Source organism: Ailuropoda melanoleuca, chromosome 2, assembly GCF_002007445.2.
Source record: "Ailuropoda melanoleuca isolate Jingjing chromosome 2, ASM200744v2, whole genome shotgun sequence".
Taxonomy (NCBI): Eukaryota; Metazoa; Chordata; class Mammalia; order Carnivora; family Ursidae; genus Ailuropoda; species Ailuropoda melanoleuca.
The window spans coordinates 22,658,167-22,682,864 of NC_048219.1; the positions used below are offsets into that span (position 1 = coordinate 22,658,167).

A 24,698-nucleotide genomic window follows, 5' to 3' on the forward strand; every position below is an offset into this window, starting at 1 on the left:
ACTCTTAAGGAAGAGCCAAGACTGAGAAACGTGAGGGAGCCGGAGGCAATGAGACGTTTACTTCTCTGAAAGACTGGTACTAGCAGCCACTGCGCGCATGGCTACTAGCCACGCACACACACTGACACAGTGCTCCAGACGCCAGCAATGCCCCATGCATTTCACAAACACATCTGACATACCCTAACTTCTTTCATCTTCACAACTCTATGAGATAAGAAGAATTATTATCTTCATTTTACAGATGAAGAAATTGAGGTACGAAGGGATTAATTAATTTGCCCAGGCTCACATGGCTAGTAAGTGGCAGAGCCAGGGTTTAAATCTAGACAGACTGGCTTAAAATTCAAGCTTTTAACTATTAGGTTATTAGTAGTATATTTAATATTATTTCATATATTAAATATTATCAATATTATATTGAGGCATTCATGCTGAAAGGCAGGAGGGTAGCCAGTCAGAGTTAGCCAGGCGCCAACAAGAATGCTTTTATTTAGAAGCCTTAGCACAGAGCTTCCCTACTGATGTGCTGTGAATGAGATATTGATCCCCTCACTGGGCTGAGGAATATCATATTCTGTGTGTGCTATGATGTCAAAAAGGCTGGGCAGCCCTGCTCTAGCTTACACAAATACAAAGGCGTTATCACCACATTATCATTATTATATTAATCCGAATCTGATTTATCAGAAGTTTCTTTGTCTTACTTGGAGATAACTTTGTATTTTGTGTTTCGTTATATTATGGAGGATGAGCGACAAACCAGTGCAACCACTTTATTTCATGGCAGTTCTGGTATCAAGTACAAGGCTACATTCTTCTTCTATCTGACCTATTAATTGGTTGGTGTCCTTTCTGATGGTATCATTACTAATAGGGGACAAGGTCAAGGAAAAAGTACACTCAAACAGAAGCTAGTCAAATTTAAGGCACAACGGATGAAAGGAGCCACACGAGCAATCAGCTCACTCAAAGGACAGTCTGTGAGTGTGATTCCAATGGGCTGGGCTATTTTGCAGGTTTTTCCCACGAGTCCTGTGTGTAGTGAGGCTGGCCAGCTTTGGGCAGACTGCAGTATCTCACTCAACTGCAGTGAGAGTGGGCACTCGGAGGCCCACTAGGGTGCAGGCAGGGAGGAGTTTCCAACAGGCCTCAAACAGGGCTGGGATAGCAAGATTTCCAGAGGGAAAAGGTCTGGAGTCAGGCCTATCTTCTTTCTCTGTTCTGACTCTGGGATCACAGCAGCCTTCAGAGCTGTCACCACATCTCCTGGTGGCAGGAATGATCAGAGGAAGGACGGAGCGGGTAAAGGAAGTGTGTGCTTTAGAAAGAGCAAGCAAGAGTGAAGGACTGTGTTTGCGTGAGCAGGACAGTATAAACAGCTGAAAAAGGCAGGCTGAAGTCAGATCACCCAAGCTTATTAATGTGGCCACAAGGCTCACCAACATCTGGTCCCTATCTGCTAAGCAGCCTCACCAAGCCTCAGTCATTCTTTCAAGTAAAAATGAACAGTGGCTAGTTCAGCTTGTAATTCAAACAATCCCATAAATGCTTTCGTTGAGACAACCACTGTACTTCGGACTGCACCCAAGTGCTTTGTGAGCATTTCCACTCTGTCACACAGAATATTAAAAAGATGTGTACTCAATGGTTGAGATTCACTAAAATTAGCAATTTTTACCTCTTCATCAGGACATTCTTTTTTAAAAAAAAAAAACACAAAAACTGAGAGTGTAGCAATGAGGAATACGATGACCGCAGGACGGTTCTGAGCCACTGCCCTGACTCATGCTGAAGCACCGCAGTTCTACCCACGTTGTTCCGCAACCACAAAGAACATCTAGTGCTATTATGAAAACAGTTCTGACCTGTCAGATACCCTGAAAGGTTTCAAGGACCCCCAAGGTCCACAGATCCCACTTGTGAACCAGCGTTCTAGGCAGTGGGGAGGGACTGGGCCGTGAAACTGGCCTGTGTTGTGCAGAACCAACTGGCGGCTGGCTGGGGCCTGGGAGAGCAAGGAGAGGCTGCTGCAGCTGGCAGGAAGGGAAGGAAGGCTTGTACTAAGGCAGGGATGGGAAGGAAGAGAAAGAGGCGAGGGGTGAAGCCGCAGAGGCAGAACTGGTCCTAGCCCTGCCAAGCGACTGGAGATGGTACAGGAGTCAGAGATGCCTACCCTCTTTGAAGGAAGGGATGGGGCCTATTATCTCTCTGTCCCCTCTCCCAGCAGGGAGCCAGCACAGAGGGAGACCTCAATATATGTTTATGAACCAAAGCCCAGTAACCATAAGAGCAGTGACCGTCACAGAAGGGGGGAACTCAGGAAGGGAAGCTGGTTGGGAATGGGGAGAGGGGAAGACGGTGTGTCACTGGGAAGCTTCAGATGAAGAAGGGTGACACACAGCAGCAAAGGAGTATAAAAACTCACGGATCAGACTCAAACCATCCTCGCCCAACCCTCATCTGACCCAATCTACAACAAAGGCATTATTTCTAACCCACCAGGCATGATGGAGCCTCAGGCATTCAAGGACACTTCAAAAGAGCATCGTATATGTCACAAATACGACAAGTTAAAAAAAAAAAAAAACCTGGAAAGATACACCTCAAGCCATTATTAACAATGGTTACTTTGGGAGAACAAAACTGGGTGGGTACAGAATTGTACTTTTCATACCTCTGTTGTATTTGATTTTGTAATTTATGGCACAGTTGTTTTACTTTTATAATTACAAGTAAATAAATATGTTTTACTTACTGCACGATTTTCCTTATGACCTTCTCTGCCATTGTATTCTGGTAGAAATGTGCTCGTCCCCACTACGTAACTGTCTTAGGCACGCCAGGCAGCCCAGCTAATCCTAGCTGCCCAATGAATACCGAAATCTCGCACCCTCTTCTCTGGAAGTATCAGATAATTTCAACCCAAAGCAATCTAAAAGGTTAAGCAAAATGTGCATCCATTCTTACCTTGCCAACTTCTGAGAAGTAAATCCTCTGTAAACTGAAATGAAATAATGAAATAATGCTCCTGTCGGGGGGGCTGCTGTCTTCCAGCAACAGGAAGTGTTTCAAAAGTATCTGGAGGGAGCAGGCATTCTTCACTTCCCCACTGGCTTTTGCTTCATCTGGCAGAAATAGAAAAGATTATAAAAATCTGACTTCTTTAAAATGACCCACGAAGATAAAGATTGCCTTACGCGTCCCCCAAACTTATGCGTTACACCAGTAAGTAGATATACACAAGACCATCACAGATTTCCCGTCTTTAAAATCAGGCATTTGAGCATTTGAAATGCCAACACTAAACATTTGAAGATTTAATGAGGGTCTGAGTAAACATTTTCAGATTCTGTTTCCGCTGTGGGAGTCCAGACCTGGACCTGGAGGACAGAGCTGGACGGCTCTGTTCACCGAGGAGTGCCCTGCGGAAGGCAAAAGCTGACACTTCTCTGTCACCCACGGTTTTTTTTTTTTCCCAAGATTTTATTTACTTGAGAGAAAGAGAGAGCGCGTGCATGCACATTCATAAACAGGGGGAGGGGCAGAGGGAGAGGAAGAAGCAGGCTTCTCACTGAACAAGGAGGCCCACAATGCAGGGCTCAATCCCAGGACCCTGGGATCATGACCTCAGCCAAAGGCAGATGCTTAACTGAGGCACCCAGGCACCCCTGTCATCTACGTTTTTAGAGATGAATGAACTCTGGCTCCATCTCTTAGTGGCCAGGTCCAGGTCTCACAGGCAGTAGGCAACAGAGGCAGAAAGGTAAAGTAGATGCTAAAAGCAGCAGGTGGTATAAACACGAACAAAGTTTTAGGCCCAATGCATAATTATTGCTAGTTTTCCATGTGATAACTTCATTTTCTATATGTCCACTGCAATTTTCAATCTTGCAACTCTAGCTATCATATGTCAAAGCTGACTTGCTAATTTCTCTACAAAATGAGTATCTATTTCCCCTTTTCCCAGTGGAAAAGCTCTGAACATGCAGTTTAAATTTGAGTTCTGGGGCGCCTGGGTGGCTCAATCAGTTAAGCGTCTGACTTTGGCTCAGGTCATGATCTCAGGGTCCTGGGATGGAGCCCCGCATTGTGTGTGCAGGTTCCACGCTCACTGGGGAATCTGCTGGTCCCTCTCCCTCTGCCTCTCCTCCTGCTCATGCTTTCTGTGTCTCTCAAATGAACGAATAAAATCTTGAAAAAAAAATCTGAATTCTGGGCCCTCGTGCTAACATTTCTAAAATGGTTTTCTAACCGGAAGCCGGATATGTTTCACCATGACCTCAAATCATGTGTCCTAAACTCAACTTGTCCCAACCCCCATCCTTCCTCCTTTCCCTTCTTCTCTGTCAGATTATATCACCTTTCCAGCTGCCCAGCCACAGATCATTTGAATCATTTCCACTATCTCTTTCTCCTCTAACCTCGTCGTTCCAAATGCTCACACGGTCATGCTTTCCCTCAGCCTGGTATGCTGCTTCTCGAAAAGAACACCTATTCATCCTTCAGGGCCCCTCACGAATTACTGAAAGTGGTCCCACAAATTACAGCAGTCCTTGACTTTTTTCTACTTCACCCAGCATTTCATCACATCCACAGCATGCTATGACAATACACAGAGCTGGGTATTCACACACATGCATGGCCTGGCCACTAGGCCATAAGCTCCTCAAAGGCAGGGACGGATCTTTTTCATGTTTGTCTTTCTAGTATCTAACACAGTATCTGGCTCAAAAGGGGCTCTAGTAAATATCTGACTACATTACTTCATCCATAAAATATTCCTTTATTGTCCAATAGAGAATGTTAGCATATACAATTATTCTTCCTATTGTGCATTTTTACTCCCCAACAAATTTCTGTGGCCCAATGAAACTATTTCCAGGGCCCAAAGAAGCTCAGGTTACACTCCCTCTCCTTATGGCCTCATCTCCAGGAACAAGCTTGAACAACTCTGAACTTTAACTCTTTGCCTTTAGTCTTGCCACAGGTTCCTTCTTGTTGCCTACAGTAGGAGTTGGCCAATTTTTTTTTCTACAAAGAGCCTGATAGTAAATAGTTTAGGCTTTCTATGTTGCATTATCTCTATCGTTGACTACATAATTTTGCCTTTGTAGATTGAAAGCAGCCATAGACAATACGTAAATGAATGATTGTGACTATATTTCTATAAAGGCTAATTTGGATTTTCTTTTTCTTTTCTTTTCTTTCTTTTCTTTTCTTTTTCTTCCCTCCTCTTCCTTCCTTCCTTCTTTCTTTCGATTTTATTTGTTTGCTTTAGAGACAGAGAGAGAAAGAGAGTGAGTGGAAGTGGAGTGAGGAACAGAGGGAGAGGGACAAGCAGACTCCACGCTGAGCACAGAGCCCAACCACGGGGTATGATCCCATAACCCTGAGATCGTGACCTGAACCAAAATCAAGAGTCAGATGCTTAACAGACTGAGCCACCCAGGCGCCCTTTAATTAATTAATTAATTAATTTGAGAGAGAGAGAGAAAAGAGAGCAAGCACACAAGCAGGGGGAGGGGCAAAGGGAGAGGGAAATGATCTCAAGCAGACTCCCTGCTGAACATGCAGTTAAATGAGGGGCTCAATCTCAGGACCCTGAGATCATGACCTGAGCTGAAATCAAGACTTGGACCCTTAACCAACTGAGCCACCTGGTGCCCCTAGAATTTGGATTTTAGATAATATTTCCATCACAAATATTAATCTTCTTGAATGCTTCCCCCATCATTTAGAAATGTAAGAAGTATTCTTAGCTTGCAGTCCATACAAAACAGGTGGTGAGCCAGATACAGACTGTAGGCCATGTTTGCCAACCCAGCTTATTTCCCCTCCTCACCAACTCCATTCCTCCCCTCCCCTCAATGCACATATGCACATGAATGCACCTCTGTTCACTTCCACCTCTAGCAGGCCTGTAGTAAAAACAACCTTCAGAATTTATTTATGGATTTTGTGTTATTCTGCTGTTTGGAACTACTCAAGGGCTGGGGAGGTAGAAAGTCCATGGGCTTTTGAGCCATGGGGGCCTAGAATCAGATTCTGGCCTTCCCATTCACTAATGAGACTGTCTTGGACACAATACTTAACCTCTCTGCTTTACTGTCAGCATCGATAAAATGGGGGCAAGGACACCTCCGCTGCAGGGTTGTTGTGAGAATTAAATGAGCTACTGTATTTCAAGTTCACAGCACAAAGGCTGGCATAGAGTAGGCACTCAATAAATAGCAATTATGACTCTAGCTTGAGATATGGCTTCCCAAGATCAGCTGTGGCCCTGGAATGCAGTCTGTAAACCACAACTGGGCAGCCAGAAGGAATAAACTGATAGCAAAGTACAAAGGCAGAGAGATAGAATTTGGTTTTCAGATTCGTGACCCAGGATTCTAAGTGCCTGGTTGGCCCTGATTCCTTCTGCCACCATTTCAAATTCCTCTGGGTCTCTTTTCCCAGAACTTCTGACTCTCACACTGCCTGAATCTTCTCAGAGTTGCTTACCAAATACCCCCAATGAACCCTGGAACCCTCCCCTCCTTCCTGGACCTCTTCCTTGGATAGGGCTGGGAAAGGATGAATGTGGCCAGACCACACTTACACACAGCGGCCTGCCACCTGGTCTTATATTGGCTGGGCACCCAATTCCCTCTCATTTCTTCTGAACTTCCTATCTGTATATGGAATGAAATTTTTCCAGAGTTCAAGAACTAGTTTTTCTATGGAAGTTTTAGAGCAAAAAAGCCTGTATACTGGGGCGCCTGGGTGGCACAGCGGTTAAGCGTCTGCCTTCGGCTCAGGGCATGATCCCGGCGTTATGGGATCGAGCCCCACATCAGGCTCCTCTGCTATGAGCCTGCTTCTTCCTCTCCCACTTCCCCTGCTTGTGTTCCCTCTCTCGCTGGCTGTCTCTATCTCTGTCAAATAAATAAATAAAATCTTAAAAAAAAAAAAAGCCTGTATACAAACAAGGGATCCATCATATTATTTTTAAGTAATATGAAAACATTCGTGAAGGGCAGATAAGACTAAGGCTTGTGGTATCTCTGTCCTTGGTCCAAAAAGCCAAATTTGAGCCTGTCACTTCCTTGCTCCAACACTTCTAATGGGTATCCACTCCGCTGGAATAACCAAGCCCCTGTGCGGTACTCACAACTCGCCTCAGATTACCCCTCCTGCATTATGTCCTACCATTCCTCTACAGAAATCCTGACCTACGGTTCAGGCAGAATGGATGATCTGTTTCTACCTAATTGCCCTCAACAATTTCCAGCTCTCCACACTTGTGCAGAGTCCCATCCCAGCATCTGTAACATGTGATTGCCCATCTCCCCTTAGACTGTGAGCTGGAGATAGGGTGAAGACTATGTCTGATTCCTCTCTGGGTACCTTACACCTAGCACAGGGCCTGGCATGGGGCAAATACTCAATAAATGTTAATGAATGAATGAAAACACCTGAAGTTATTCTTCCCTTAAACTGTTTTAGCTGGACTCTTATTAGCAGACTAAGCAGTCTGGGTCACTGCCAAGAAGTAGAAAAACCGAAAAGAAAGAAAAGAAGCATGACCAATGTGATCCAAGCAACGGAAAATAGGTTTTAAGAGTGAGGTGAAAGAAACCAAGGCTGCTTAGCCTGGAGAAGAGAAGAGGAGGCCTAACTCGATTCTGGCTTTAAGTACACAAAAGGTTCTCATGAGAAAATCTTGATCTCATCCTGCCTTTATAATCAGAAGGAAATTTTCCATATTCATGGAAAATGGAAGAAGAAGAAATGGCTTAAGTTAAGGTGAGAGGGGTTTAAGCTGGAGAGAAAGAAGAACCAAATTAGGTACCACTTTTCCAGAGATTCTGTTATTGTACTTTTTGGCAAGTGAATTGGAGGGGTCTTACTTAGCACTTTTGTTGAAGGCTGTGCAAAGGGGAATAGGTATGCTGCTCTGTTCCTGTTTACTGTGGAGAGAAGTGGGTGAAAACACAAGTCAGGTAAGATTCTCTAATGAGCCACTGACTTTTAACTGACCCTTTTCCTGCAGGCACTTTCTGTCATGTTACACTTTGCAGCTCTGTGATAGAACAATGTATTATTTCAAAGTTTCCTGATGAAGCAATGGAAGGCAAGAGAGGGCAGCAATGTCAGACTAAGACAGTAGGGAAAACTGCCCAAATAAATCTTCCTTCTATAAAAACAATAGCTAATGGGACATTAATAATAATAATTGTTAATATGATTATTATTAAAGCTAACATTCATTGAGCACATACTATGTGCTGGGCCCTGTGCTAATTGTTTGACAAAAGTTATCTCAATTCTCATAACAATGCTATGCGGTAATATTTGTACCCCCATTTTACCGATGAAGAAACTGAGACACAGGAAGGTTAAATAACTTGCCGCAGTCACACAGCTAGCAAGTGATAGAGCCAGGACTCAAACCTAGCCAGTCCAACTCTGGAGTTTATATATAACCTAGCTACTGTCAATCCAGAAGAAGGAAGGAGAGGCTGGAATTTAAAGCCTAATCTCTCAGAATCCAGGAGCATATTCCCAGCCACTTCCTTACACTACCCCAAGCCAGAAAGAGCAAAGCGACACATGACATTAGCAAGAGAAGAGATCTCAGAAATGAACCCATATAGACCCAATATTACAGAGAAATAAGCTGAGAACAAGGACTCACAGATGATAATGAGCGGAACCAGGACTTGAATGAACCAGCCTAGTAACTCTGAGCGTGGACCTCTTTCCTCCATTATAGATTCTTGTTGAATTTCAGAGTGAGAAAATGAAGGAATGGTACCTGCCAAATGGGTTCCCTCCCCACACATTTCTGTAATGAACTGCTAATCTCACATTAGAACCTAGGCCTGAAACACAAGGATGCCAGCAGCCTCTGTAAACTGATTCTGAGGTTCTACTAGCAAAAGATGGCAACACATTTGGTTGATGGTGCTACAGCAGCTGCCAAAAATGCTCACACATTAAACCAATCGAGCAGACCTGGACCGGGCAGCTTCCATATTAGGCTGGTGGTTCACAGTTTAAGACTGAACTGGACTATCCTAATAGCTTCCTCGTTGATGTCCTCCTGGGGCCTTCTTTGCTCCAGACTAGCCTCCATTATGCAGCCAGAGTAAACAGAGCCCTAGTCATGGTATTAGGAGGCTTGCAGCATAATGGAAAGAACATAGGTCTTTGAAATCCAACACTCCTAAGTTTGGACCAAGCTCTGCCACTTACTCGCTACCTGACCTTGGGCAAGACACTTTAATCTTGCTGAGTTCTGGCTTCTTCGTCTTTACACCGGGGATAAATATCCCCATATTGTAGGACTGTGAGGATTAAATAAATCATTGTGCGTAAAGCCTCTAACATATTGCAGGCCACAATGCAGAGAAGACCCTCAATAAATGTTAATGTTTTCCTCCCAACTCCCCTCTACATTTTGGCCACAATCTACCATTTCAGCTTATTTCCTCTCCTTACCAAGTCCATTCCACACACACACACACCCCTGCTCATTTCCACCTCTAGACCACTGCTCAAATGAGGCTTCTCATAGGAATGAACTTCTTCCAAAGCCCGGCATAAATTTCCACCTTCAGTAATCCTTCTCAAGACCCCGTTTGGTCGTGCTGGGATTGATTTCTCCTTTTCCCAAACTCCCACTTTGTTTACATTCCTTACTACATTTACCACAGTCAGTCTGATTTCAGTTATTTATGTGCTTCTCTATCTTCCCAACTACACTGGAGGGAGAAGGCTCTGAGAAGACAATTACTTATCGGAGAGCAGGAAATGTGTTGTTTTCCTCTGTGTATTCCTCAATACCAGGGTTTTGTACGTAGCAAGAGCCCAATATGTTTATTGAATTGAATCTTGCCACCCTTGACTGGGAATCTTTACAGAAAGATCCTGGACTGAGTTTATTCTAAAACTGCATTTACTACCTGACTTGATAAACATGATAAACTAATACTCATTGGCTTGCTTCATTTTTTTTCATCCATTCTTTCAATGCACTATGGATTCCTCTCAAGACATAGCCCCAGGTTACAGAGTCACACTGCCAGGAGGACATCTCTCACTCACAGAGGTGGCATGATCTGGGAGCAAGCTCTTTGGAGAACTGTTCCACCCACTGGTTAGGAGATGACTGCCATTTCCACCATATTAAAAATCAGAGTTATGGAATCAGAAAGTTGATCTGAATGATTTCTATCTGCCTCAGTTTCCAACTCTATAAACAGAGTTTTAAGGTGTTAGATATAAAGCACAAAAACAGTATCTGCCGTATAGTAGGTGCTCAATAAATGTTAGATATTATATTAAAAAGGTAGTGCACTGGAAAAAACAGAGTCAGGACTTTGACTTTTAGTACTGTATCACTTTTGGTACTATCTGCACCACTGACTGATTCCTTGTGCTGTCTTAATCAAGTCATTCCCCTCTTGGGGCCTCTCCCATCTGTAAAATCAGAGGTAGAAGCAGATGGTTCCCAAGCTCCTTCTACTATCAACAATGTGTATTTTCTATGATTATCAAAGAGACTTCTGTTCCACATGCTGAAGCTGTTGGCAAGGGAAAATGCGAATTTGTAGTTGCAGGTTCCCAAATGAAAAGGACCAGGGCAAATGCCAAGGCCAAAGGCAGAACAACAGATTAATAAACCACCTGTGAGTTTTCCCCTGCATGAACTGTATCACACTCAGTTCAGGTCTTTGAACAGAGCACCACCTTCCTTCCAACAAAACTCACAGCAAAGGCAAGAGAACAATAACAGCAATGAAGAATCTTGCCTTGTACAGAACTCCTGCACTTTCTTGCCTTTGATGGCCTTTAATCAGGGCATCATCAATCTAAACTAGGGCTCTCCATAGGCACAAAGAGAAGGAAAAACACAAAGGCCCACTCTGAACCTGAAAGCTCATAAAACAAAGACCAAAGCGAGTAAATAAAAAATGTTAATGACTCATTCAACCACAAACACTGCAAAGGCCTACTATGTGCCAGGAAGAGGAGGGATGAAATAGACATGGTCCCTTAGTACCAGTGTACTCAGAGTACACATGGGGTGACATACCCCAAGGTAGACAGTAACCAGAGCTATATTTGAAGTTCAGCCCCAGCTACAGAAGATGCGAAGGAGGGCAACTAATCCAGCAAGGGAATCAGAGAAGCTTCACTGAGAAGGTCACATGAGACATTGGCCTTGAAAGATGGGAAGGAGGAGGGAATGTCAGGAAGAGAATGCGAGCAAAGGAATATGGAGGGAGTGTTTAAGGAACAAAAACTAGTTTATTTTGACTGAGGCACAGGGTGCAGGTTTGGGAGAACAAAGGGAAACAAGGCAGGAGAGATGTTTGGGAAAAGATTATGGGGGGCTTGTCTATGCGGCTGAGGAGTCCAGACTCTATATAGTAAGCAAGGAAGCCTGCCAAGGTTTCTGAGCAGAGACATAACATGATGAGAACATTGTCTAAGGAAGATCACACGGGCACCCATGAAAAGGATGCAAAAGGAACCAAATTACTAGATTACTATGGGACCACATAACAGGAGATCACGTACACTTCCTAAGCATGTACTGGAATCCAACAGGTCCTGTTCACAGAGAGCTTCTCTCTGCCAAGGTTCAGCTTCACGCAATCTAAGTTTAAGAGGTGCTCTCTTGCCAGGCCCTCTAACCATCAAAATCTGCCAGAGCACTAGAGTAACAGCCTTCCCAAAGTCAAGAACCCAGTTAACTCTGGGATCACACAGGGGAAGAGCGGAGGTGGGAAAGAAAGAAATTGGGGAGGGGGACACCAAAGTCTCCAGCTGGTTCAGCTCCATATAAAAACCCGACCCTGGGTCTCCTCTTTTTTTTTTTTTTTTAAAGATTTTATTTATTTATTTGACAGAGATAGAGACAGCCAGCGAGAGAGGGAACACAAGCAGGGGGAGTGGGAGAGGAAGAAGCAGGCTCATAGCAGAGGAGCCTGATGTGGGGCCCGATCCCACAACACCGGGATCACGCCCTGAGCCGAAGGCGGACGCTTAACCGCTGTGCCACCCAGGCGCCCCCCCTGGGTCTCCTCTTTACAGCACTTTTCAGCCTCGCCCTTTTTAGACGGGCTGAAGCAAAGGGTAGTGAGACTCAAAGCACCAGGCCGATGGCTGAGGATCCAGTGCGACCATACAGATCAATGGCCCAGTGTGGTACTTGGCACATGAGCCACAGTCAACAAGACTCGTTCCCTTCCCATCCTGCAAGGTCAGTTCCACCTATAAAGCCCAAGGAGGCTTCAAGACTTAGGTCACTTCAACTCTTCCCCAGGGGTCTCTCTAGAGTACTCCCATCCAAAATGACCTAGTTTCTAGAAATCACAGCTGCCATGTATTCAGCACCCATTTTGTGATGGGTGCCACACTAGGTGACACATGTAATCCTAGTCAACCTTCACAATGACCTTATTATGCCCCTTTTATACAAGACAAACCAAAGCTCCGAGAGGGGAAATGACTGGAGGACACACAGCTAGGAAGTGGCAGAGGTGTGATGTGAACCCAGGACTACCTAACCCGGAGTCAAGCACTTCCAACATTTCATTCATGTCACCTGCGCTGGGCTCTGATCTGCCAAAGACCATCTGAACGGCAGCCTGGAAACTCCCTAAGAAGAGAATATGCCCTGCATCATCTCTCTTCACTGTACAGCGAACCCACACATGTCAAGAGCTTTCAGATGAAAACAGTTAACTTTAAAATAAGGTAGTGCACACAGATGATAAACTCCTCACGTGAAAATCTATTCGTGATGTTGGACTATCCGAGCCTTGAGCCCAGCCATACAGCGTGGTAGGGACTGAGTTTCAAACTGGCCGCTGACTGAACTCCGACCTCGGACACCTGTCACAACCTAATCCTGACCCCAGGCACCGGCTGAGCCCCGGCCAGGGCCACACGCCACTTCGTGAGCTCGCCACAGACGGAACCCCGCCAGGTCACAGACGGGGTCCCTGAGGCGAGCCCTAAAGGAGCGTTCCTTTCGGCGGTCCCTCCGCAGCACGATCGGATCGCGACCTCGGGCCACTCTGAAGGCCCTGACTGCCCTGTCCCGGGCACACCGACTCGTTCACAGACCCCCGCCCCATTTTGCTCGGAGGGATACCTCGCTGTGTCTCCTTTACCTCAGCTGCGGGACCGGTCGCGAACCCACCTGCAGGTCGCTCCGAGAACGCGGAAGAGGCGGTACTAGACCCGAGGGGCGGGCCCGACCGGAGGGGGCGGAGCCGCGCATGCGCCCTGATGGCTGCGCCCTGATGGCTACGCCCCGCGTAAGGGTGGGGGCGAGCTAAGTAAACTGGGAAGACGCGCAAGAGAGGGGCGGGAAGATTGCTGGGGCGGGGGGAGGGGCTTAGCTCTCCTCGACGCTATTTTTTTTCCCGAGTGAAGGTCGAGAAGTCGGGGAAGCTCCAGGAGGGAGGCGACCAAGCAGCAGCAGGTGTAATTACCATTTACCGACAGCTTCCGAGAGCTTCCGTGTGAATTTTTAAAGTGCCTTTTGCATATGGGGAAATGCTGACAGTCTTTTCTAAAACGAGGGCGAATTCTTTAAGATTTCTTCAGACGTTTGCGTACCTATCATTTCACCGTAAGAATTTCCTTGAGCAAAGCGTTGCCCTCAGTAGTTCAAAATTAAGCACTTACAAGTTCATTTCTTGGAGAAAACCAACTGCATTTAAATTGCTCTTTCAACCAGCCCCCTGCCCTCCCCCAGGCTGCAAGTGTAATGAGGGAATGAGAGTGCTGACTTGCGTTTAATTCAGGTCCTGACTCTGAGTGTGTTTCCTCCTTGGTGAAATGGAAGTAAAAGATCCCTTCCCTGTCTGTCTCAGAATTGTCGTGTGGGTCTGGTGAGCACTGTTAGTTAAGAGCCTCTTAGACTTCCAACCTACCATCCTGATAAAGGTTTGTTCCTTTCCCCTTCTGGGCTCAGTCTTCTCATCTGTATGATGGACGGAGGTCCAACCTGAGAGAACATTCGGGGATTTGCTACATTTCTCAAGCTTCTGTGTTGAGCCACTTACAGAATTCCTTAGTCTAACCTGAAGGCCCCTGTAATATCCTGACCTCTCCCACCCTTCACCTTCTCAGCCCACTCAAGCTTCATGTCCTTGGCGGCCATGCTGGCCTGTTCTTCTCTTTGTTTCCTAAATATCTAAATAGTCAACTGGTCCTGAGCCTCTCAGGCCTATGTTTCAATCCAGGTTCTCAAAATTGCTGTCTCTATGTACATGATTCAGTTAATACCAGATGAGCGCTCTGGAGGATTCAGAGAAGGAAGGGCTCCAGGAGGGCTCCCCCAAATCAGGTAGACCTCCAGCCATACTGTGGCTCCCTTCACCATGCACTACACATAGCTTCTGGGGCCGGAAGAGTGGGAATGGCGGCAGGAAACCTCAAAGAAGGAGCTATAGCATTCACCAGGGCCAAGGGTGGTGGGCTAGCCTTTACTCAATGGTAGATGCTCTCTACCCCAAAATGGGGAGAGTGCCTTGCTTCCACCTCATTCCCTGCTCTAAATATTTTTATGGATCTTGAACAAACAGGAAAACAAAGCCTTCTGCAGTGGCTGCCCAACCAAACTGTCACTCTACCCCCAACACATTGCCTCTCACAGGACCCTCTCCTGCCAAGTTTGGCCTATGGGGTGGGGGAAATGCTGCCTGCTGTCCTCTGGCTTGCTGAAGCCCCAGCTCTCTCTTCTGTATCCTCCTTTTTCTCTACCTCTGTCCAGTCTTCTCTGAGCATCCTTCTCTGAATTTCTCAAAAGCAGTTCTGTGATGTCTTCCTGATATAGTCAGACATTCCCACACTAAGTGCAGGCCTTGGCCACACAGTTCTGAGATAAATTTACTTTCTCTGCCATGGTGTACTCCAAAACAACTATGAACACAGAGCCTGAACTTTGAATCTGAGCTGTTCAGCCATTGAGGAGGTAGTGGGTGACCTGTCATAGGAGGTGTGCAAGCAGGGCCACCTTTTAGGATGCTGGGCTGGGCCTTCTCTGGTGAGCCAGAAGGAATGGCAGAGTGGAGGGCCTTCCAGATACTAAAGCAGTGAAAGCAGGGATACGGGGTACCCGGAAGGGAGCCAGGCAGCTAGCCAAAGACTAAGCTATTACATGTCAAGCATTTAGAACTGTGCCCGACACATAGTGAGTATTAGCTATTACTGTTGCAATTGTGAATGATCCACAGACTGTGAGTAATGAATGAACTCAGAGATAAGTCAGTCCCTCACTCCCTCACCTGGTCATGAAACAGACTGGGAAATCGAGGTCTAGAGGGGAAAGAGGCCACCATTGTACCTCAGGGGCTGGGCTGGGACTGGACTCCAGGCCTCTGCCTCCCAGGAGAGCCACTGTACAAAGCCACCCTGTCTCCTTCTCGGGGAGAGGAAAGAGCTCTTAGGTGGCCCTTTGTTGACTCTTGTCTAGGCAGCTGGTGGGTAAGGGACAGTGGAATGACAGCGAGCGCTAAGGGGCTCAGATGTCTCCGGAGGAATAAGCTCAGGAGTCAGCCCCATGTCTTGCCACCCCCACTTTGAGTTCTAGCCAGCACGCCACAAACAGCCTTTTCTTGAGAAGGGCTTCCTTTGCTGTGATTAGGGTTAGGACTTTATTTTTGCTCTGTCCCTTGACCCATTCGCTCCAATAAACCACATAGACTAAGGGGGTGAGGTGAGAATAGCTATGCCAGGGAACCCGAGCTGAAACAAGGAAAGACTCCTGAGAAACTGAATTCCCTGAAGGCAAGGGCCAGTGCTCCCTACTCCAAGGGTCCTAGACTAGGCCAGAAATTCTGGGTCCGGAATTCCCAGAGCCCTGGGAAAACCTTGGTGTCTCCACCCTGGAGAGCTAAGCCAGACATGACCACACCAGCCAACCCTCCAGATGGCCTGGGATCTCAGGACAAAAAGCCCTCCCTTCTCCATTCTGGCCCAGTTCCCTCCACAGCCTGCCCAGGAGCCATGTGGCACCCAGACCACAGCTTCCCACCAGTGCCGCTTTAGTTTGCCTCCTTTATTTTACCAAAAATAACAATAATAAACCCTTCCCTCTGTTTCACAAAAATAGATTTCCCGTCTCCCCACCCCCTCCGCAGTCAGCACTGGCCACAGCCTAGAACCCATCTTCCAATCCACAGACCTCCCTGAGGGAATCTCTGATCCCCTGGACCCCAGCCCACCCCAGAGCCTCTGGCAAAGCTGATGGGTCAGTGTTTCCCTCGGGAACTTCTCCAGAGGCAGTGGTCTGGGGTGCAGCTGGTTGGCCCCAGGAGCCCCATCTGCTTCCTCAGAGATCAGGCAGCTGCTGGGCCATGGAGAGGGGCATAATTTTGGAGGCTTGGCTCAGCATACAGCCCCAGCAGACCTGAGGAGCAGTGGGGCACTCTGGCATTCACTGGAAATCCTTGCTCGAAGCAGGAACAAGTGTGCTCTAGAGAGGGGCTGTCAAACCGTCTTTCCACATGCAGCTCATCTCCCTACGTAGCAATCCGCAGGCCCTGGGGTGGGAGTCAGGACCCTGGTTTCTACTCCAGCCCCACAGAAGCCTCTCTGTGAGGCCTTGGACAGTCTCTCTCCTTTCTTCCTGGTTCAGCTTCCTCCTACGTACACAGATGATTCTGTGAGGCTGGACGATCCTTGGGCCCTTTCTGGCTCTCCATACTGGCCTCCCAGTGTAGCGGCTCTGGGAGGGAGGGTCCCGTCCTTGTGTCAGTTTCCCCACCTGTGGGTCTGGGCACGACGGTGTGGAGTAATGGAGTGTCGAATGAACATCCCAGCTTCTCTGTGGACAGCTATCCAACCAGATGGAATGTCTAGAGGATGGCTGGACAGGAGGCAGGTCCTTGCAGGATGGGGGCTTTCCAAGCCTGGAAGAGTCCATTCACTAGCAACATGTCTTTACTGCCCGGGGATGGGAGACGAGTCTCGCGTGTTGCCAAATTCAAGGTGCACTAGCTCCTTGGGCTGGAGGATTATCTTGCGCTGGGCTTCAGATCCTAAGAGCCAAGTCTATAGACTCTGGGATCTAGATTGGAGTGTATGCTTCCCAATTTAAGGACCAGAGGACTTTTGTGGACATGAGGGATTGCCTCTGGCCCTCAGGAGGCTGTCTATAATCAGGCTTCCTGGAGGCAGAGGGATGAGTGAAATGACAGCTCCTGGGCATCTCTGGCTGAGCAAATCAGAACCTGTGTCTGTGGTGGGCCAAGGGTTTAGGTACTCAAGGCAAGACTCCCTTCTTCTGTCCCTCCGGCTCCTCAGAACTCATGCTTATGGAAACTGATAGCCTGAAGGTTCAAACAGAGAGCTGCATCTATAATCATAGTTTGTGCACTTACACACATGGTCAGGCCACTGACCTGTCATCACTCCCACAGTGGTCGTGGTCCGGGGGTCCCAATCCCTCCTTCCGTCCCTCCTTCCTTCCATTCATCCGTTTACCTAGCATGTATGGAGGGCCTACTATGTGCCAGGGAGGGTCTCAGGGAGCCAGCTCTTACAGACACACCCCACAGGGAAAATCACACACTCACACAGAGTCATCTGCACTTATCCACACACCACTTGCTTACTTACGCTCTTGACCTTGCTCGCTATCCTTCAACCCTAATCACATTCCCCACACGGACACGGGAACCACTAAGGAAGGGTCAAGTATTGGAGCAGACACCTAGCCTATCCCACCCTTAGACTCCACGTGGAGATGTAGTTCCTTCTTTCCTTCTGTTTGCCCACCGTTAAGCTCTCCCCTCCTCCATTCATAAGCAGTCAGGGAGCATGTGGGCAGACGCCTGAGAACCACAAGTCCAGGGGCTTTGTGTGTGTGGAGGGGTCCCACGGACTTCCGGTTCCTCTGCTACCAGATTCCTGGGGGTCCACTCCCCAGCCGCGCTGTGTTCAGATGGTCCAGCTGACAGGCAACAACTCCAGGCTTGGGCTCAGTGACAGATCCGCTCTGTCATCTCCCTCTGCAGACACAGAAGGTAGGAGGGGGTCGGTCAGAGCTCAACCTACCAGGCAGCCCCTTCCCAAACCATGGGGCCTGGCTGTTCTTCTGCCTGAATCTGGCCCCTTCCTGCCCCCCCCATCCCAAGTCCAGGCTATAGATCAGAGTCTATAAACTGAGACTAGAATGAATTCTCTCTTAAAGTACAGAATCCACCGTTCAGTGAATTGCCTTCCCCTATTTATCCACATTTTCTGAAAGCAGGTAGCCTTTGGATGTGAAAACTCCAAGGCCAGCCCTGACAGGGGAAGGCAGCGGGGCCCGGCCTCACCAGTGGCTCCAGCTCCCGCTGGTCCACCAGGCTGAACTCGCGGATGAAATAGAAGAAGTGTTTGTAGCAGGTGTTGACGTGAGCTTCGGCCCCCATGCCCAGGATGCTGTCGAAGTGATGGATGTAGACGTGGACAAAGACCCGGAAGAGGCGGGTCAGGATCTTGGTGCAGACCTGCTGGAAGTTCTTGGGGAAGGGAACGCCTAGGGAGCGGGGATGGCCAGAAGTTGGGGGATCAGCAGCCTGGGGATGAAATGCTGCCCAACCCTGCCCTCCCTGCCACAGGCAGCCTTCACCCAGGATGGCCACTTCCTTGCAGGGGACGGAGAAACCAGGGTCTGCCTTCTCCCACTTCCCTTTTTTTTTTTTTTTTTTTTAAGATTTTATTTACTTGACAGAGAGAGAGAGACAGCACAAGCAGGGGAGAGGGAGAGGGAGAGGGAGAGGGAGAGGGAGAGGGAGAGGGAGGCTCTCTGCTGGGGCTCGATCCCAGGACATGGAGATCATGACCTGAGCCAAAGGCAGATGCTTAACTGAGAGCCACCCAGGCGCCCCTCCCCGCTTCCCTTTTAAACAGAGCACAGATCTCGCTGTGCCTCTCCCCTGCCGAACTACAAATCATCTCCCACATTTTCCCATCACCCAGAGCCGGATGCTGCAACCACGCTAGGGTCACTGACCAACCCTTCTTTGACTACGATGGAAGTTATGCCCAGGTTCTCCACAGAACGTGTGTCTGCAGGTACTGCCCGTGACCTCTTGGATATAATTCCAAGGTGAGTTTATCAACATCTCTGGCCCATTTTTAAAAACACGGGTCTTCAGGATTAAGTTCTAACTTCGCAGGATGGTGCCTGCTCAAAGCCTTTCAGGATCTGACCCCAACCTCCTTCGTCAGCCCCACCCCAACTCCTTTCTCCTCATAACATTCACAGGGCAGGCCCCAGATCCCCCACCCCGAGCATTACAAAGTCTCAAGAACTAGTTCAGATACCTCTCGTCCCTTCAACTACTCAGTAACACAAAGAATCTTCCATCTTTGAGCCGGCCCCGTGCTGGGTCCTCTGCACTTTTTGCCGCCTCTGATACGGCTACGGTAGTCCTTCTAGATGTGATAAAGCAGAGGTGCACGATGGTGACCCCACTCGCCCAGGGCCAGACTGGAGGCAGCGTTCAAACGCTGTTGGCGTGGCCCTGCAGTGACCCACAGAGATGCACACCACGGCCCCTGCCCGGGACAATCTCCAGTGCCTGGGAAAAAGCCGCAGTTTCTGCACAGTCCCCCGCGCTCAGGGTAGAGATCCTGGTGACTCCTCCTTCTTCTCTGCTGTGGCAGAGCCATCCCCAGGGTTAAGGCACAGACACCTGGGGTGTCCCAGGCCTGGAGGTTAAGGCCAGAAGGGAGTAAGAGCCCAGACACCGGCCCACACTGGTCCACCCTGCTCCGTACAGGTCCTCACGGCTCTCGGGGGGACGGGGAGCCCTGCCTCCTTGTGAGCCCTTCCAGGCCCAGCCCAGGTTCTTCAGACTTGTCCTACCCATCTAGAATTTGGGGCCTGGACCCCAAGAGATCCACAGTGCAGTTCTGAATCCCCGATTCGGTGCACTGTCCCTCTGTTGGCCTCAGGTCCTCCTATGTGAAATGCAGGTGCCCACTGTTGGGCATGATAGTGCAGGAAATGGCAGGTCCCCAGATGGGGAGGGGCTGTAGCACTGAACTGTGACTCAGTGCCCGGCCTCCCTCAGTATTCAGACTTCTCCCCTCTGGGCTTGCCCACCCTGCCCCACCCACTGATTCCCACAGCCTTCACGTGGAGGAACAGGAGGCCAGGTGGGGGTGGCGATGCTGGGATGAATACAGTGTCATGCCTGCTCAGCTCCCAGGCCAACACCCGCTCTTGCTGCCCTTGGGTGGGGAAGCAGGGCCAGTGTGACTTCACTCATGTCTCCCCGCCACCCTCACCAGGCTGCCCAGCTGAGATAAGAAAAGGCCGCATGGCTTGGGCCTGACAAGGGAAAATTCTGCCCTCAGACCCCTCTGAGGTAGAGATAGAATCTGGCCCTCCCAATCCCCACCCCCTTCCCTTTCCTGGAGGGAAGACTCAGAAGTAACAGGAGGTTGCAAGTCAGTCAGCCCAGGCAGGGTGACTGGCTAGGAGCACCTAGAGGCATCTCTTCAAGAAGGTTCCCAGAATCACGGTGCTTTTGCCGGGGTGGCTCCCGGAGGGACATTAAGCTTCAGACAAGAAGAGTCCCAAGCTGAGAGTCAGGCAATCCTAGCTCGAGATGCCCGATCTTGAGCAGATGCTTAACCTCTCTGAGCCTGTTTCCTTTTCTACAAAATGGAGATGAAAATCCTGCCCCCCCACCCCAACCCCGTACAGAACTGCTACGTCAAACTAAAGGCCTCATCTGTAGAATGGGCTCTGGGGGCTCCCTCCCTCCCCGGCCGGGCCTGACTCGCCTGCCCGTGGCACTCACCCACACGAGTGGGAAAGACATCCTCGTCATTGATGAGGCCCTCGATCCAGTCCATGAGCAAGGCCATGTAGCGCGGCGCCGAGAGCTTGGCCGGCCGCCTGTACTGGCGCTCGTCCTGCCAGCGGTACTCGTAGCGGGGCCCTCCGGCCATGACCGGGCAGCTGGTTTCGCTGCAGCGCTCGGCCATGGTGCCGTAGATGAGGTTGATGCGATTGAAGAAGTCCACCACGTGCACGGCGATCCAGTCGTCGATGTTCTCCCCCGGCGGCAGCCTCACCACACTGCGCAGGTCCAGGCCCGACTTGAGCGATGCCTGCGCCTTCTTATACAGCTCGAAGCGCTGTGTGCCTGGCTCGAAGCGCTTCCGAGGCCGGAACGTCTTGTCCTTGGCGAACACCTGCTTGAGGCACAGCGCCATGGCCGGGCTGGGCGGAGGGCCAGGTGTCCAGGGGCAGGACCTGTGGATGCCCTGCCAGGGTCAAGGGCACAGACGGAGCGGGGTGGTCAGGTAATCACCAAAAGGCTTTGACTTCCCAACACATCATCTCCCTCACACCCTCAGCTTTTGGCCAGTCTCTGCAGCCTTTGCCTGGAGTCTAAATCCTCCGCATCCCCTAGGGCCAGGGCCTCTGCCCTGTCTCCAGGCTACCCTCGCTCCCCCTGCCAAGCGGCCTCAGCCCTCCCGTCTCATCTTGTTTCCTCTCCCTTCTCACTGCATCTCATAGAGGTCTGGGCTTGGGCTCCAAAGAGGTGCTCATCTGACTTCTTGTTGACCATTAGAGAGGTGGCGGAGGCTTCCTGCAGACCCGCCAGGAGGCAGGAGCCTGGATGAAATGACCTCGGGGGAGCCCGGTGGGCCAGCCAGTGGTGCAGCGTGGGAGAGCCTGGCTGCATTGTGCTGGGGGTCGGGGTAGAGGCAAGGCCCCGCCTTCTGCTTCCTCTGGGAAGTCCATCCGGCCACCGGGGATTCCCAGGGAGCAGGAGGGACTTTTCTACCAAAAATGTACTTTCCTTTTATTACCCTGAAAGAGGAAAGGGCCCTCATCTGGCCATCTGGGTGGCCTCTGAGTGTGGCTGAAGGCGCTGGAGGAGAGGGGGAGGTGGCAAGTCCAGATGGGTGCCATTTCCTCTGACAGTGGCTAGAGATACTTCCCTGCCGAGCCAGCCTCCTCCAGCCCCAAACCAGAACAAGCCACTGGCCTCTCCCCCTGCACCTGACAGTACATGTTCTGTGAGCACCTACTATGTGCCTGGCACCGTGAGGTAGGGAATGCAGTCACATCTACCCAGCTGGGCCTTTCTAGGATTCAGACAAATTTGCTTTGCCTCTCAAGTGGAGGGATCCCCCACTCAGAACAGACTTTGGAACAGCAGTCAGAGCCCCAGGCTTGGAGGCAGGAGTCTTGGATTCTAGTTTCAGCTCCACCATGGCTGGGTGACCGCAAGTACGAGTCTGACCCATGCAATGTCCTGGGTCACGCAGGTATAGGCCAGGTTTCTGGGATTCACGTGGTAGTCATCTCACCTCCCCTGTGGGTGTATGAGCCCTTGGGAAAGGTGGAGCCAGGTACCTGCTGAGACCAGAATTTAGCCACAGATGGAGGGCTAAGGCTGAGTGTAGGCTAAGCATTGGGCTGTGGCTCCAGGCTGACCTCTGACCTGGCCCTGACCCCGGTCAATCCGAGTCCTGACTCTAGCCCTAGACTGAGGCTGAATACAGCCACAAACAAAGCCTCGCCTTAACCTCAGAGCTGACACAGGAGCACTTAGCCTTTTCACATCTCTCATAATGCTGGGGCAGGATGGGGGAAGGAACGAGATGACAGTTGGAGGGAGGTGTCATGTCAGACAACAAGTAGGCTAGTGGAGAAGTCTGGAACAAGGATTCTTCCTTGTACCCACAACAGGCAGGCCAGGATGGGGATGGTCAAGTATGTTTGAAGAGTAGGGGCAGGTCTCCCAGCAGGATCTCGTCCTCTTGAAAAAATCCCTCAAAGATGTGGAAAGTATCTCATCCATTCCTTGATCCTTGACTTCTACCCGGAGAAGTCCCCAGTGTGGATCCTGAGTTTCCTGACCCCAGAGGAGATTTCCACACTTTACATGCCACCTGCATTCCAAACTCTGCTTGGGGCACGTGCTTCCAAGATCACTCCTACTGCAATTGGGTGGGGTTCCTGGTTCTCCTCCTTTGCACAGCCCCTTTGCACTGATAGTTACCAACATCTATCACCTCACCCTATCTTTCACACCTACTTCCCTCCATCAATCCCCCCTCACCTCGGCGCTGCTGCATGATCCCTGAACCTGTCCCCACCCTCCTGCCTCGGTGTGTTTTCTCACACTGGTCTCTTTGTCTGACTATACATGGTCAAGGTGAATGCTACCTCCTCCCATAGCCCCCTCTACTGAACCCAGATGTCGCTCTCCTGGGTGGGGGGAGGCTGCTCCTTGGACACTGTTGTCCCTCCCCTCCCCCCAGCCCCCAGCCTAGGTCAGGGCCTGGCACATAGTTGATACTCAGGCTTTAAGTAAAGCTTAGAATCAAGAACTGCAGAGTTGCAAGAGCCCTGAGAAATCAACTGACCAACCCACTTCTTGCACAGATGGGGAAACTGAGGCCCTCTTTCTGAGGAGCCGCCATTCACAAAGCAAGTTACTGGCAGGGGATCTCCAAGGGCAGAACTGGGAACTGGGATAAGGTGGGGCTCAGCCGATCACAGTGAGTAAAGGACCATCTTCTTGTGCAGCCTGTCACTGGTCTGGTGGAGGAGGTAGGGGGAAAAGAGGGAAGTGGAGGGAGAGGGGAAGCAGGTTCCCACCACCTAGATCAACCTAATTCCTGTTCCCCCAACATGCTGAACTTCCCGCCTTCTCCCACAGCACCTTGAATGTCCTGACCCATGAGCTAGACACCCACCCTCTGGCTACAGAATTTCAAGACCTGGGTCTTTTCTCAGGAAAAAGTAAGCTTCAGGAGGGGGAGGGGGGAATCCATACAAGCCACTTGCCACTTGTCTCTTTGCTTTCCACTCCCATGCCCTTCTAGGGTTTCCTTTCCTCACAGAACCTCTGTCCCCTCTCTGAACTATGGCCATTTCTGCCTCTTAGCCCCTGTTTCCTAACTCTAGGTGACCTTTTACTCCTAAAGTGCCCAGTGATGGCTCACTCCCTGGGTGGGCCTCTGGGCTTCCCAAATGAAGACCACAGAGTAGCCCTGCCTGTTTCCGACGTTTAGCCCCCCTGCCAGGGCCACACCTGCCACTCCCCAGGCCTGGCCCAAGATCTTGGCAGGCGGCTGGCCCCAGTTTGAACCCAGAATGCAGCCTCTGTCTGTGTCAAGTGTGTGTGTGTGAGCGCGCGCGGGGACCCTGAGGGCAGAGATCCAAGAGAAAAGTACAGGCGGGACTCTGCCCAGTGGCGCTCGGTCCCCCGCGTCCACCCCTAGGCCGCCCCCCGACCCTACGCGCCCAGCCGAGGGAACAGACAGGGCGTAGGACCCAGAGGCGCAGGCCGATGTTTCCGCTCCCGAAGACACGCCCCCCTCCAACACCGCCACCCCCAACCCCGACTTTCGCAGCTCGGAGCCTCGGACCCCGGACCGAGCGCTGCGGTCAGCTTGCCTTGGGGCGGAGGTCGCCTCCGGACGGGGCCACGCCGGGACAGCCGCAGAAATAAAAGTGGCAGCGAGGCTGGGGCCGTGCGCCGGCAGGGGCGCGGGCGCTCACTCACGGGGACCGCCTCGGTCCTCCTCTCGCCGCAGGGTCACATCCCCGGCGTGCCGGGTCGCCTCCTCCTCCCGTCCTCCGGCTCGGCCGGTTCTCTCGCTTGCCCGCGCGTCCGCCCGCCCGCCCGGCCGGGCCGCGGTCGCCCTCCGCCCCCGCG

General features: G+C 50.2%; 1 protein-coding gene across 8 annotated transcripts in view; it reads right to left on the bottom strand.

Annotated features, from left to right (window-relative positions):
- Positions 1 to 24,692, bottom strand: part of LOC100473113 (MAPK interacting serine/threonine kinase 1) — a 51,422-nt gene extending 26,730 nt beyond the window's left edge. For 2 of the 8 annotated variants that reach the window (XM_034651890.1, XM_034651897.1), the window contains exons 1-3: positions 24,437 to 24,692; positions 20,814 to 21,282; positions 2,971 to 3,128 (exon numbers count right to left, since the gene is read on the bottom strand). In XM_034651890.1, the coding sequence (XP_034507781.1) occupies positions 2,971 to 3,128; positions 20,814 to 21,231 (576 nt within the window). In that variant the 5' untranslated portion in view covers positions 21,232 to 21,282; positions 24,437 to 24,692. Of the gene's footprint in view, positions 1 to 2,970; positions 3,129 to 3,377; positions 3,478 to 13,153; positions 13,312 to 16,048; positions 18,024 to 18,332; positions 18,536 to 20,813; positions 21,283 to 24,436 lie in introns of those variants that run through there. The other 6 variants (XM_011225318.3, XM_011225319.3, XM_002919478.4 and 3 more) reach the window with 5 other exon arrangements.
- Positions 24,693 to 24,698: the final 6 nt, after the last annotated feature.